General features: G+C 35.9%; 1 protein-coding gene across 1 annotated transcript; it reads left to right on the top strand.

Annotated features, from left to right (window-relative positions):
- The first annotated feature begins 6,030 nt into the window (after positions 1 to 6,030).
- LOC150038715 (uncharacterized) lies at positions 6,031 to 7,386 on the top strand. The gene has a single exon (XM_090310751.1). It carries the CDS (start codon positions 6,349 to 6,351, stop codon positions 7,174 to 7,176), a length of 828 nt encoding a protein of 275 aa, XP_090166877.1. The 5' UTR covers positions 6,031 to 6,348; the 3' UTR covers positions 7,177 to 7,386.
- The last annotated feature ends 6,770 nt before the right edge of the window (positions 7,387 to 14,156 follow it).

Raw genomic sequence — 14,156 nt, 5'->3', positions numbered from 1 at the left:
CTGATCATCTAATGAACAATTGATTTGCGGTCCAATCACCAAACCCAGTCCATCTCGAACTAATGAGAGGGTGGGGCCCAAAGTCAACACTCAAGAGAACAACCTATTTACTATCCCTAGAATCGGGTAAGAGTGAACTCCATCTTGTAGAACTATGTCTCCAGCTATTTACCCGATCTTATCCCCAAAATGGGGGGCTTATTGAGTCGGCGAACTCGAACCACTCTTAGTTATGCAGATTAAAGGATAATCTCGAATAAACAAGAATTCATAGTTAGCTCAGGATTAATATCGAGTTACCTAGATCATTGTATTGAAATAGTTAGTCTTAACAGTAAAGAAGTTATAAAGTAAAAGTGACTATTTCGCAGTCCAGTCTTATGCAAACTCATTGCATAGGACGCCCCCACTCGCATGTCTCGACATAAACAATTCAAGGTCACATCATTTGTATCAAATACAAAGTGGGTTGCATCCATAGTGTCCCCAGGATAAGCTATCCAACCTTATCCTTATACTATAGACCGTTTTGGCTATTACTCGAACTTGATCCACTTTTATGTCTCCACATATAGTTTAAGTATTCATGCTATAGCTAAGGGTTCTTAGTTTATCGGATTTAGGGTTTTAAATGAAATTCACATATTCAATAACATCTTTACCAAAATAAACCGCAATAAAAACTTTATTGCAAAATAGAATATGTTTATTTTTACCACGAGTTTTAGGACATAAAACCCAACAAAAGAGAGATTAATCATTTTACAGTCTAGTCTTATAGAAACTCTTTGTATAGGATACCCCACTCACATGTCTTCACATGAACGATCAGGATCAGATCATTTGTAACACTTTACAGCTATTGCAACAATTACAAAGTAGGGTGATCCGTAGTGTCATCAGGATAAGGTACCCAATCTTATCCATATACTACAAATCATTTAGGTTATTTGTTAAACATGATCCACTTATATGTCAACCAAATACATGTTTAAGTTATATAAAATAACCTTGGATCTTAGTTTATTGGATTGAGTTAATGCACACTAAATGTCAAATAAAAAAACATCTTATTTTATTAAATAAATGATTGGTATACATAATTTTACAAACTATGAAACCTACGAGATTTAGGGTATCAACCCCAACACTACCAACATCAAGACAAAGATATAAAGGAACTAACCACACAAAAAAAAAAAAAAAATGGTCAACCCAAATTCACCATCTTACTAAGATACACTACAAGAAAATAGTATTTTCTCGACGCCTAAAATCGACGGAAAATAGCTAAAAACATGTCAGGAGATCTTTTCCTAAACGCTTAAAGTGGTAGAGAGAGTAGTCGGAGAATACCCGTCAGGAGATTCATTCCCAAGCATGGCACCTTCGCGTCAGGACTTTATGAGAACTCCTGATGCTTAATATACGCCATTGGGAGATATGTACTCTTGACGACGTTGAGATATTGTCAGGAGTTAACCATTCTCCCGACGGTTTATAGTACTGTCAGGAGTTTGAATTCGAAACTAAGTTTCCAATTCAAACTCCCGACAACAGACGAGCTTGTTGGAAAATAATCTAACTCCCGGCGATGTCGTTAGATGATACTTTTTTTGTTGGCATTTCTATTATTGCATTTTATTTTTTTTCTTTAATTTTTATCTTGATAACCTAAAATTTAGAACACGATAATTAAGCAAATCAAAAGTTTTCTCATAAATTAAAATCAAGCAAAGTTGTCGATAGTATTCTTTGTTTCATAAAAGAGATAGTAGTGTGCTAGAGAATAATGTTTACATATATGATATAGTGATCCACAAAAAATATGTCTTGAGGAACATATAGGAGAAAGTTTGATTAACGTGTTGTGAGCTTGTGGCTCCAAAAGACACCTTCAAAGTATCAAATTTACCTACAATTCAATAAAGTTGAGACATTAGAGCACATTATTATATTAAGAACAAATGTAAGAAAATTTCTCAAGCCAAGAAAATTTCTCAAGCCAACATATAAAAACTAATCTCAACATTTTGGAACCTTTATTTCCCAAACCTTTCAGGTTAAGATGCAATAAGGCCTAAATATAAACTACTGAAAATCAATTTTATACAATAATAGCTAAAAAATGTAAAGTTGTTTTAATTGCAGGTAAATAACACAAGAAAGCTCTCAACAGCTTTAAATTCCTAATTTCTAGTATTTTGGCACTTTGCGAAAGATAATCATCTAATCTCACATAAGGTAGGACATTACAATACAATCGATTCCAAGCATAACCAATTGTAAGGCTCTTGCATCTTGTAAAGAAATGAAGATCAAGGGCCAATAATTTGGAAAAGCCCATGAAAAAACTCAACCCTTAAACTTATCTTAACTCTCAAAAGGTATGATAGCAAGCATGTTAAGAGTTGGAAATTGAAAAGAGAGCCAAAGACAAACTATCATATGAAATAGAAAACAAAACAATTCAAAGCAACGTTATATCAAACATAAAAAATTCTTAAATAACCCAAAATCAGGAAAGAATTGAAACCAATAACACTCGAATAAGAAAACATAAAAAAACATTCCCAATTGACAAAGAAGAAACAAACTAAACAGAAATTAACGAGTTTATCTCAAGGATCATGATATCACCCAATCATATAAATCTTCTTTGAACTTATTTGAAGGTCGATTTTTCACAGGTTTCAATACACGTAATGTGGCAATAATTGAAACAAAATAAGATTGAAAGAACGTGCGAGCAAGAAGAGGTGAAAATGAAGTAGAAATTCATTTAATCATTCAAGTGATTAAGTAGTTAGAATCGGATTCGTTATTGTCCCAGGGAAATGGAAACTAGGCAACTCATAGAAAAGGCAAAGAGACGGGTAGGAGTCAAAGAGGCGAAGAGGAGACGAAGAGGTGAACTTACCTCGAAGAAGAGCAGTAGCAAAGAGACGATGTCGAAAGTTGATTGATAAAAAAAGAGAGGGACAGACGAAGTCGAAGCTAAAGGTAGAGATGAAATCTCAATCGTACAACCGACGATGAAGACAGACGAAGTCGACTGGAGATAAGGAAAGACGGCGATGAAGATCTGAAGCGATGGACAATCGAAGAGATGAGACGAAGAGAGAAGCATGCAAAAAAACCTAGAGATTTGTTGATTTCCAAATCAAAAACAATTTGAGAATTTTAAACCCGATCTCTCAACGGGCTATATATACCATCGAAATTTAGGGTCATATACGATGTTGGGAGCTTGTACAAACTCCTAACGCCTGTTTTATGACATTGGGAGACAACCTCTCTTCCGACTCCTAAACTCTCGACAGTTGTTTCTAGCGTTGGAAGACTCTCTTTTTCTTGTAGTGATAGTCATTTTGGATAGTGGAATATTGATCAAAGAAACTCACTTACACGTGCCATCGATAATGAACTTTTATTTATGGGGAGAGGTCATCTGCAAAATCAATCAAATTAACACATTAATATAGTACTTGCCATAAATACTCCGATAATTTAGTTTTCATTATAAGAGTCAAAACAAGCTTTTAGGGAAAAAGATGATCCTAATAGGGAGCTATATATATGTTCTATATATATGGAATAATATGGTTTCCTCAATCTTTTTATGAATAGGTGTCGAGAAGGCTGGATCGTGCCTGAGTAGGAGGAACCGACTAAGGAAGACTATCCTCAACTTTGACCTTTGAGACTAAGGTGGGTCTTTTGGCCAAATGACTCAATTGCCTCAAGTTATTGACTTGCAAAGGGTAGACCCCAAAAGAAAGGCAGGTTGGTTGGTCGAGACTGGCTTTTTGGGTTGGATGGCCCAATTGCAAGGCAGACCTTTTAGGTTGAGTGGCTCAATCACCTCACCTATTATCTAGACTGCTTCGTCTAAGCTAAGTTCCTTCTCATCTTGGGTTGGGTTTGTTGGAGGCGAGACAACTTTCCTAACTTTACTCTCAAGCTTTGTCTTTCTCTCTTAATCTTTCTCAAAAACCCAATTACATATAATAGTCATAATGACACGTACAGAATCAAACCACATGTTTTTAACTTGAGAAAAAGAGAATAGATATCTTCACTTTCTCAGCCATCTCAAACCACATTATGGGAGAGCAACCAATTACCACCACCATGGTTACAACCAATGTCTATCTTTTTTCTTATGGAGATCCTCCTTTTCTCGTTTATTAAAATCATCTCCATCTTCATGTACTATGAAATTCTTTTATGCTGTCCTCCCAACTCCAACCCAACTAAAAATATATGTGTGAATTTCAAACCCATATTAAAAAATCCTATATTTTTTTTGGAGTTCATTTTGCTATATTAATTATAGTGTATTACAACGATAGGTGTCATGAAAATCTGCCATTTAATAAGGTGTTTCTAAATTATATTATTGGTCATACCTTGTACACTTGACCTGGTATAACCTTTATTTATTCGATTTTTTTTTTTTTTTTGAAAAATATTTCTTTGACTTAGTATCCGGAGGTATTTTTATGGAGTAAGTGTGGGCTTTTTTTCAGTACGATAAAAATATGTAGAATAGAACTATGAAGATTCGAATCGATTTTTTGATTGCTAATACGTAGTTAATCTTGCTCACTTTTTACCGCGCTTTGACATTATATCCGAATTTTTTTTTTGGATCCTGTACACATAAAATTTAAATTTATTCCATAGACTAAATAGTTTTTAAACTTTCTTTAAAAATATATATATGTCATGACTTATAATTAGACCCAAATTAATTAATTGAAATTTTTAAACACTTATTAGATATTTTCAAAATTTAAGGATATATTGAACATAAAATGAAAAGCTAAAAAATTTATTAGATATCTTTTAAGTTGAGGTGCAAAACAAATGGAACAATTTAGTCTGTTTGGTAATCATTTGATTTTGTCTTAGTTTTTTAAATTAGACATTTTTTTTTTCAATTTCTTACAATGATTTTCATTTTTCTTACGTAGTTGAATTTTTAGCCAAAGTCAAAAAACAAAACCAAATTTTTAAAAACTATTTTTCGTTTGGTTTTCAAACCTTGGTTTGGTTTTTGAAAACACGGACCGATAATATATACAAAACATGAAATTTAAAGATGAAATTGATATTTATAGATTTAATTTTTAAAACCTAAAAACTAAAAATCAAATGGTGCATAACTTTATTTTAAAAAGAAAATATATGTCAACTGCCACCGAGTTATGTCAATTTAACTATTATTATTTTAGTTTTATCTTATATTTTTATGGGTAATACTTGGAATGTACCAATCTTCTTTCATCACTCACACTAATAAAGAATTAAAATACTTAAAAAAGAAATAGAATAATACATTTTTTATTCATAGGTTTTGCTCTAATTTCTATTTGCTCCCTAAGTTTTAAAATATTACATATTTATTCCTTAAGTTTTGACTTTGTTCAATTTAGTCCTTAAGTTTCAAAATGTTACAATTTTACCCTTAAAATTTGAGTTTTGTTTCAATTTAGTCTATAGATTTCAAAATTTACATTTTTAACCTTAATCTTTTTAATTAAATAATCATTTTCAATCATTGACGATAATATCTATTAATTAATTAAAAATAAGTATGAAGTGAAATTTTAAATTTCATTTTAAAAGTGATAAAAATAGTGAATCTTAATTAATTATAATTCTTTTAATAATTTTTAATTTATTAATATAAATTAACTCTAAACACAGAAAATGACTATTTAGTGAAAAATCGAGGTTAAAAGTTATTTGAAACATAGGGATTAAATTGAAGCAAAACTAAAATGTCAACAATAAAGTTGTAGCATTTTGAAACTAGGGAACTAAATTGAAACCAAATGACTAAAGACCTAACTTTGTAAAATATAAGGATTAAATAGAGACTAGACCAAAAATTAGAGATAAAAAATGTAATTTTTAAAAAAGAAATAAAAATTTTACGATTCAACAATTTGGACGCAGAAAGATAAGTGTTGTTAGATAGTAATTGGAATATAAATAAATAGAAAATGGATAGCGTATTAAGAACATTTGACTTGGAAAATCCTCATTTACTATGTTATTTTAAATTCTTATTGAAACTTTCAACATTATCAGTCGTTACTAATCATCTTCAATTATTTATTGCATTATTTCACATCATTTACTTTTTCATTGATCATTCAAACATTCAACCGATTAATCTAATGCAATGCAAAAGTAATCTTCCCCAAACAGAAATCCAGAGACCTTCCATGATCACAAGAACTCTCTTCAGTCTTCAACATACAGGAAGAAGAATATTACCATCCAAATCTCACCAGAATGAGCTTCCCTACAGGCTAAACTTACCTTACCGATGAAATGAAAATCTCTTCCATTACCGCCGATCAGAGCCACGGCTACAATAGTTCCGATCAACAAGTTGCAAAGGAGATCGATTCTGATGGAGATGAATCCATGCGGTTATCTTTAGATTCTGAGAGCCGCTGGAGTCTTCTGAACTCATTCCCTGCTTTCTTTCTGTCCTTGCTGAATCTTGAGAGCGAAGATTCGAAGCTGACTCCAGATGGAGAGTTCGATTTCGATTGGTTTCAGTCTAATTTTCCGAGTCCGTCATTCCGGAGCGGTTACGATTTCGAAGTGAAATTAACAGGATTTGTAGCAATCGAAGAAGCTGATCGCGACGGACCGTTGTTCTGGCCGCTCGAACATGAAACTGAATGGAAATCGATGGAAGATTGGGACTGGTTTGCGATTTCACCGCGGAAGAAGGATTTGAAATCTTCTGCTCTGACTCTGAACTCGACCGGATTGCGATTTCACGAACAGAAGATAACTCTGAATCAAGCGCCGAAGAGGAGGCTCGCGTTCAACTCGAGATCGGTGGTGTCGGAGATGATGGAGTTGATGCATAGGCGTGATACGAAAGCTAGTGTTCCGAGGATCGGTGCTGTTCCTTCGAGATTCAATAAGGGAACGAGGAATCCTGCCGGAAAACGTTCTGATGAGAAATTAATCGCAGTGGATAGAGATTTTGTGGAGGACTTGGCGGCGCGTGAAGAAGTTCCGATCGAAACGTTGTTAGGGCTTCATGAATTCGATGGCCGCGAGGGATTCAGTTCAGAGTTCGATGACGTTGTGTTATCACTCGATGCAGATAAAACCTTTAATTCGCTTGCCATGGTATAAACTATTGAAAGAATATATATGTGGTTATTTTTCCTTTTATTATAAGGATAATAATATTGTATAGTTGGTTAGGATTTCTGTAATTTCTCATCCTCTCTCATTGCTACACGTGGCATGTATTTTTCTATTTAGGTTTGGCCCTTGGCCTTCTCTTTGTATGTGAAAAATATTGCATTCTGTCAATGAATTAATTCCCTTTATGGTATCAAAGCCAACGACTCTTAAGTTTCTTCTTTCATGGCTTCAGACGATGGTCCATCGTCTTCTTTTGAACAAAGTGTTACTCCGTTGAGCTCTCTGTCTACACTTATGGCTACGATGGTGGAAATTTCCACTCGTTCTCTTCCAGTGGAGTCTATCACGGTTACTATTTCGATTCATAAGCTACGATTACCAGATGTTTGACCTCCTCTGGTTCGACCTCTTTCTTCATAAACTTATCCACCAGTTTATCCTACCTATGTTTAGGCCTTCAGTGTTTGTTCCGACTACCCTCTACCCTAATAATATAGGGTACTCTCCTAATCATAAATTTTATCCTCCAGGGTATCAGACTTTTACACCTCCACCTAATTTTCCAAACATCCCACATCTATCCTCAGCGGCTTCACCTTACTTTCAACCCAATCCTTACCCTACCTTGTCTTAGCCTTTAACTGTCAAAATTAATGATAATAACTTCCTTCTTTGGAAGAATCAACTGTTCAACGCAGTTTTCGCTAATGGCCTTAAAGGAATTTTCTATGGCATGGTGACTACTCTACCTAAGTTCTTGGACCCGCAATAGGTGCAGCTAAATCCTGATTTTCTAGTATGGGAAAGGTATAATCGTTTTATTATGTATTGGATTTATTTATCATTGTTTGAAGAAAAAAGGGTGAAATTATGAATTTGGAAACTGCTAATGCTATTTGGGAGTCTTTAAAATGTACATAGATAATAGCCTTAAAATCTCAGTTGCAACATATTAAAAAGGATCGTCTATTTGTGAGTCAATATTTAGCTCAAATTAAAACAGTGGCTGATAAGTTCTCTGCTATTGGAGAACCTATGTCGTAGCGGGATCATCCTAGCTCATATCATAGATGGTCTAGGAAGTGAGTACAACGCCTTTATTACCACTATTTAAAACAAATCAGATAGACCTTCTCTTGAGGATGTTAGAAGTTTGCTTATTGCTTATGAGAATAGATTGGAAAAATAGAATGTTGTTGAACAATTAAATGTTACTCAAGCTAATTTTGTTAATCTTTCCTTTCAACGCAACAATAGGCATTCTTCTCCTAAGCCATTTAACTCTTCTTCCCGACCCTCTTCCACCCCTATTTCAAACCCAATTCAGTCAGCTCCATCTTCAAATGTCTTTGGCAAAACTCAATCACAATTGAAATGGCCCTCCAAACCAAAGACATAGTGTCAAATTTGTCAAAAACCTAGTCATTCTGCCTTTACAAGTTATCGACACCCCAACCTTAATTTTCAACCTCCTTCATTCCAACCTCAAGCACATATGATCACTGTCCAACCTTTCTCTTCCTCTTCCTCACCCGATTCCGCTTCCTTCTCTGAGTATCAACATCCTGATGAGGGGTGGTTTATGGACTCCGGTGCTACCCATCACTTAACTCCGGATTCTTCTTCCTTATGCAACCATCTTCCTTATCATGGTGGTGAGCAAGTTATGGTGGGAAATGGTAAGTATATTTCGATTTCTAATATTGGTACTGTTTCTTTTCCTTATTCACTTAAATTTATTTTACTTCAACATGTTCTTCATACCCTCGATATTTCGAAACAACTTATTAGCATTTCCTATCTTTGTAAATATAACCAAGCTTATGTTGAATTTTATGCCTCTTATTTTCTTGTTAGGGATCTCAAGTCCAAGAAGATACTTCTTTAGGGAAAACTTGATGATGGCTTGTATCTACTTTCTTTCAATCCACATACTCCTTTACTCATATCCAAATCTTCCACTACTACCTTTCTTTCATCCTTTTCAACTCCATCTACTTGTCATCTTAGGTTGGGACATCCTGCTTCTCCAGTTTTCAAGCAAGTCTTGGTTTCTTGTAATGTCTCTTCGTCTAATGTTCATAAGTTTTGTAATGATTGTCAAGTTGTTAAGTGTCATTGTCTTCTATTTTCTTTGTCTCAAACAAAAACTCGTGCACCTTTTGAACTTATACATTCGGATTTGTGGGGTCCTTCCCTAAAAATTTCAATAAATAGAGCTCGTTATTTCCTTTTGTTCATTGATGACTTTACTTGCTTCAATCAAAAGATGAGACTCTTTTCTGTTTTTTAAATTATAAGAGACTTGTAGAAAATCAATTCAATTGCACCATTAAAATCCTTTAAACATATTAGGGTGGTGAATTTTGCACCATATCCTCCTTTCTTGCATCTCATGACATTATTCATCGTATTTCTTGTCCTTATACTCCTCAACAAAATGGGAAAGTGGAACCTAAAAATCACATGTTGTTGAAATGGGGCAAGCATTACTTGCTCACTCAAAATTACCTTTCTCTTTTTTGGAGTTTTGCTTTTTAAACTTCCATTTATCTCATCAATCACTTGCTCTCTTTTGTTATTGGTAATAAATCCTCGTATCAAATGCTTTATCTCAAATCTCCTGACTATTCGTTACTCCGTGCTTTTGGTTGTTCATGTTTTCCTTTTCTTTACCCATATAATTCTCACTGACTACTATTTAGTTAGAATGTATTTGTGCTGGTTATAGTTTTAATCATAAAGGTTATCTTTGTTTAGATCCTTTATCTATACGTTTATACATTTCACGACATGTGTCTTTAATGGACAAACTTTTCCTTGTACCAAAACATCTTTTCCCTTCGGTCCATTAATATCTCCTTCTGTCAATCATTATTTTCCCTCTTCCACAACATTTGATATGAGCTCATCTCTACCTTCCCTTTCTTCCTTACCCTTCTTTACATCTCTTGGGTCTTCTTTTGTTGCAGCTTCCTCTCCCTTGTTGCCCCCTGGTTTTACACCAAGTCCTTTGCCTTCGTCACCATTCTTCACCATGAAACTCCTACTTTCCTTTCATCTGACTCATTTTCCTCTCTCGTGTCTTAGTCTCCCACACCTTCTTCCCCTATATTTGACTCCACTCTAGCTCCTCTTCCACATCTGCCTTCAATTTCTTCATCACATTCCACTTCCTCTTCTTCCAATCCTTCATCTTCTATTGTCCCTTCCTTTTCTCTAGACCACCTTCTACCTTCCCAGAGTGTCTCTACCCTTCCACCACCTATATCCTCATAGTCTGTCCCTTCTATATCCTCCTCTAATGTTCATTCCATGGTGACTGTTGAAGATGATGCCCTAAACTCTCGTGTCCTGTAGTTTGTAAACACAGTTTTGAACAAAGCTTGTGATGTATAATATATGATATTTTATTCACTTATTGTTTATGAACATTGGATGTTTTATTTGCTTTACCACAAACCAATAAACTAAAGTCCCTGGTTATCATTTGTAACTTAAGCATGCATGTGGAGACATACAAGTGGATCATGTCTTAAGTGATAACAAAAATGATCTGTAGTATATGGATATAGAAGGGAAACCTTATCCTCGTAACGCTACGGATGTGGCCCACTTTTGTAGAATAGTTACAAGTGTTGTGACTTGCTACAGATGGTCTGATCCTAATCATTCATGTGGGGACATGCAAACGGGAGCGTCCTATACTAAGAGTTTGTATAAGACCGAATCACGAAGTGTTATAGTCTTGTTATATAACGTCATTCATGACAGAGGCTTCATTTCCCTAGGATGACTATAGGTAACATGACCTCAATCCTTAGTGAGTTGGGAGCTTCTGCTTTTGAAGGTGGTTTTTTGATTTGCATGGGTGCGAGTGGCCAGATCACCGACTCAAACCTACCACTTTGGGGATTCGTCTGATTTGGGAGTTGGGAACTCAGCTACACAAGAAGGAATTCACTCCTTTCCTGAAGTAGGGGTAAGTAGATAGATTGCTCCCTTAAGGCTGATTCCGGGGCTTGAACGATGTGGCACCATACATCTTCTCATGGGAGGTGTCCACACATAGTAGGACTATGTTATATTGTTCATTAGAGGAATCAGTGGTACTTAAGGAGATAGATGTAACTACAGGGACAAAACGATAAATTAGTCAGCTGTACTTATGAGCATATGTGAAGGGTTATCATACTATTGATTGGTTATATCCGATGGACACAGAAATATGTATGTGGTGAGAAGAGTTCAGTTGTCGGTCTTTAGTGGAATGCCTGACAGTTAACGAATGGTGGATCTCGTGGCTAAAGAGTTTAGTCAGCTATTCACATACCGTTGGAGCTTCGAGCCATAGGTCCATAAGGTCCCATTGGTAGCTCAATGGATTCAAGTTGAGAATTATTTTTTGGGTCAGTTTGAAGTGTTCAAATTGACAAGAGGAAGTTCGATTATATATGATATGATTGAACTGGTTAATTATATATGATATGATTGACTTTATGTATGAGATACATTATTTGGAGGAAAATGATATAAATATGATTTATATCTAGTGGAGGAGAAAAGACTATGGTTAGTGTATTTGCATATGATTGTGGTCATCGTGTAGAAGTTGCGGTATTAAGCAAATGCGGTCACTACATGATTGCGACTACACGATAATGCATAATAGAGGGATCAACGCAAGGTTGGTGGAATGAATGCATCAATGTACATCTCAGGAAAATCAAAAGCTGATGTTGACATTTCACCTACCACGCCGTTAGTAGCAGAGATTCAGAAAGGACTAACGTGCTGTGAATGTCAGAATCAGAGTAGTCCACTAATGTTGTTGGCGATTCAAGCTCTATATAAAGAAGCCGATGAGTAGAATTCCAACTTATCCAGAGATTTCACCTGAGGTTCGCCTTAGGGCGGATCCAGGGATTTTCCCTGTGATCCAGACAAATGCGTGAGAAGAAAGTTTGAGAGTTCTTCATCTCCTTCATCCATTCCGAGTGACGACCGGAGCCTTCGATCGGAGCTAGATCTCGAGAGAGTCAGTTCCATCGCCCATCCATGGCACCACCAGCAGCCTTGACGCACATCTGCTGGAAGCAAGTTATTACTTCCAGCTGGTCATTTCATTTTCTCTCCTTTCCTTATATTGTATTGTATTACATTTTGTGATTAAGAAATTAATACATTATGTGTTCAATGCATTTCTGTGTTTCCTTCGATTCCATCTCTATCTTTTTTACTTAGCATTTTTAACTTCATTGCATCACTTAGTGAGATTGTTAGGGTATCACATACTTAGTCATGTGGATTAGGGATATGAAGCATGTAGCAAACCACCGAGAGGTGTGCATTGCGTGAGTGTGTGAGTAAACCGTATTTGCTTAGTGTGAAGCTGTAGCTACGCCTGTCTATAGGCGGATGCAATGCTTGTCTATGAGTAAAGTCAGCAACAACTAATTGTCCGGGAGGGTAAGTGGTTGGTCGCATTAAGCAATGTAAAGTATTGTTGACTAGAGATAGGAATAATCTTATGTCAGCAAAGTTCATGCGGTTACCTTGTCTTATGATCGTATCATTCATCATTTAGGCATACTTGAGAGAGTAGTCTAAAATCTAAATCTAAGACTCGAGAGAGCGGATTGGAATGCATAAGCAAGAATAGGGAACTTAGAGATAACCTTCGTTTGCTATTACACAGCGTATGCACCCTACGGATAAGATATTGCATGTGTCCAGAAAGTAGGATACGGTGGTATGTGGCTATCACGCTCATGCGGCGAGAGTACGTGAATAGGTTATGGAGGTTTAGGCAGGCATAGGCTTCCCAGCAATATCACAGATACATCGCATATGCCCTAGAATTAGGCTCAAGTGTGTGTAGCATGATCGCATGGCTTGCATTGACTAAGGTTGCCCTTGTGGTCACTCTTAAAGGTTGCAATGAAGACATCTCCACATTTTATCTATTTTTCCATCTATTTACTTCATGTCAAAAGTTGTCGTATCTCTACCTCTCATTCATATTCTCATTGCGTTGTTTGTTAGCTAGAAGTAGGAGAGTAGGAGTAGTGTTAGCTTAACAACCCCTCAAACATTCTTTTATTCAACCGCCGCATGCACACTACCGCATACATCTAGCGCATACCATATTGTGTCCATGGAATTTTAGTTGTCGAGTAATTGACATCTAATTTCCCGTCATCAAGTTTTTGGCACCGTTACCGAGGATCGAACCCGGGTCACCCGCGTGATAGGCGAGAATACTTACCACTATACTACAATTTAAGTGGTGGTGTCATCCCCGTGCTGTGTTCGTGTGGAGTCCGTTCGTGGGCAGAAGACAGTGATTTGGTGGACGATTTGCTTGGACTTTCCTTGCGAGAGCGAAAGGAGCAGTCCTTGGTGAGAGCGATATTTTGGTGAAGAAAAGTTCTTCAACTGGTACGTTTCTTGTTCTCTTATTGTTTAATTGTTCAAAACATGCCGGTAATTTGTTGTGAAATGCATATCTATTCTGTTAGAATGTAAATGCGGTAATTCTGTCACAATGAGTTTCGAACGATCCGCTTTCGCTCAGAGGTACTCTTGTATAAGAGTTCCTTCAGTGACAAGATCAACAGCTGGTATTTTTAAACCAAAAGCTTGGCATGTCCATTCCTCTCTTCCTTCTAACCTTCTTAATGAACCATCTTCCTTTATGTCTGCTATTAAATATGTTGAACGGAGAGATTTAAATATGTTGAACGGAGAGAAGTGATGCAGCATGAGTATAATGCCTTGATGAATAATGATACTTGAGTGCTTGTTCCTAATTCTCCGGATTTCAAGGTTATTAGCTATAAATGAGTATAGAAGTTAAAGTTAAAACCTAATGGTGATATAGAAAGGTATAAAGCTAGGCTTGTAGCTTGTGGTTATGATCAAGCTTATGGTATTGACTATTTTGAAACTTTTTTTTCCGTTGT

Source organism: Benincasa hispida, chromosome 1 (genome assembly GCF_027475165.1).
Source record: "Benincasa hispida cultivar pf3 chromosome 1, pf3_genome.v1.1, whole genome shotgun sequence".
Classification (NCBI taxonomy): Eukaryota; Viridiplantae; Streptophyta; class Magnoliopsida; order Cucurbitales; family Cucurbitaceae; genus Benincasa; species Benincasa hispida.
This window is presented reverse-complemented; position numbering and strand designations above follow the sequence as displayed.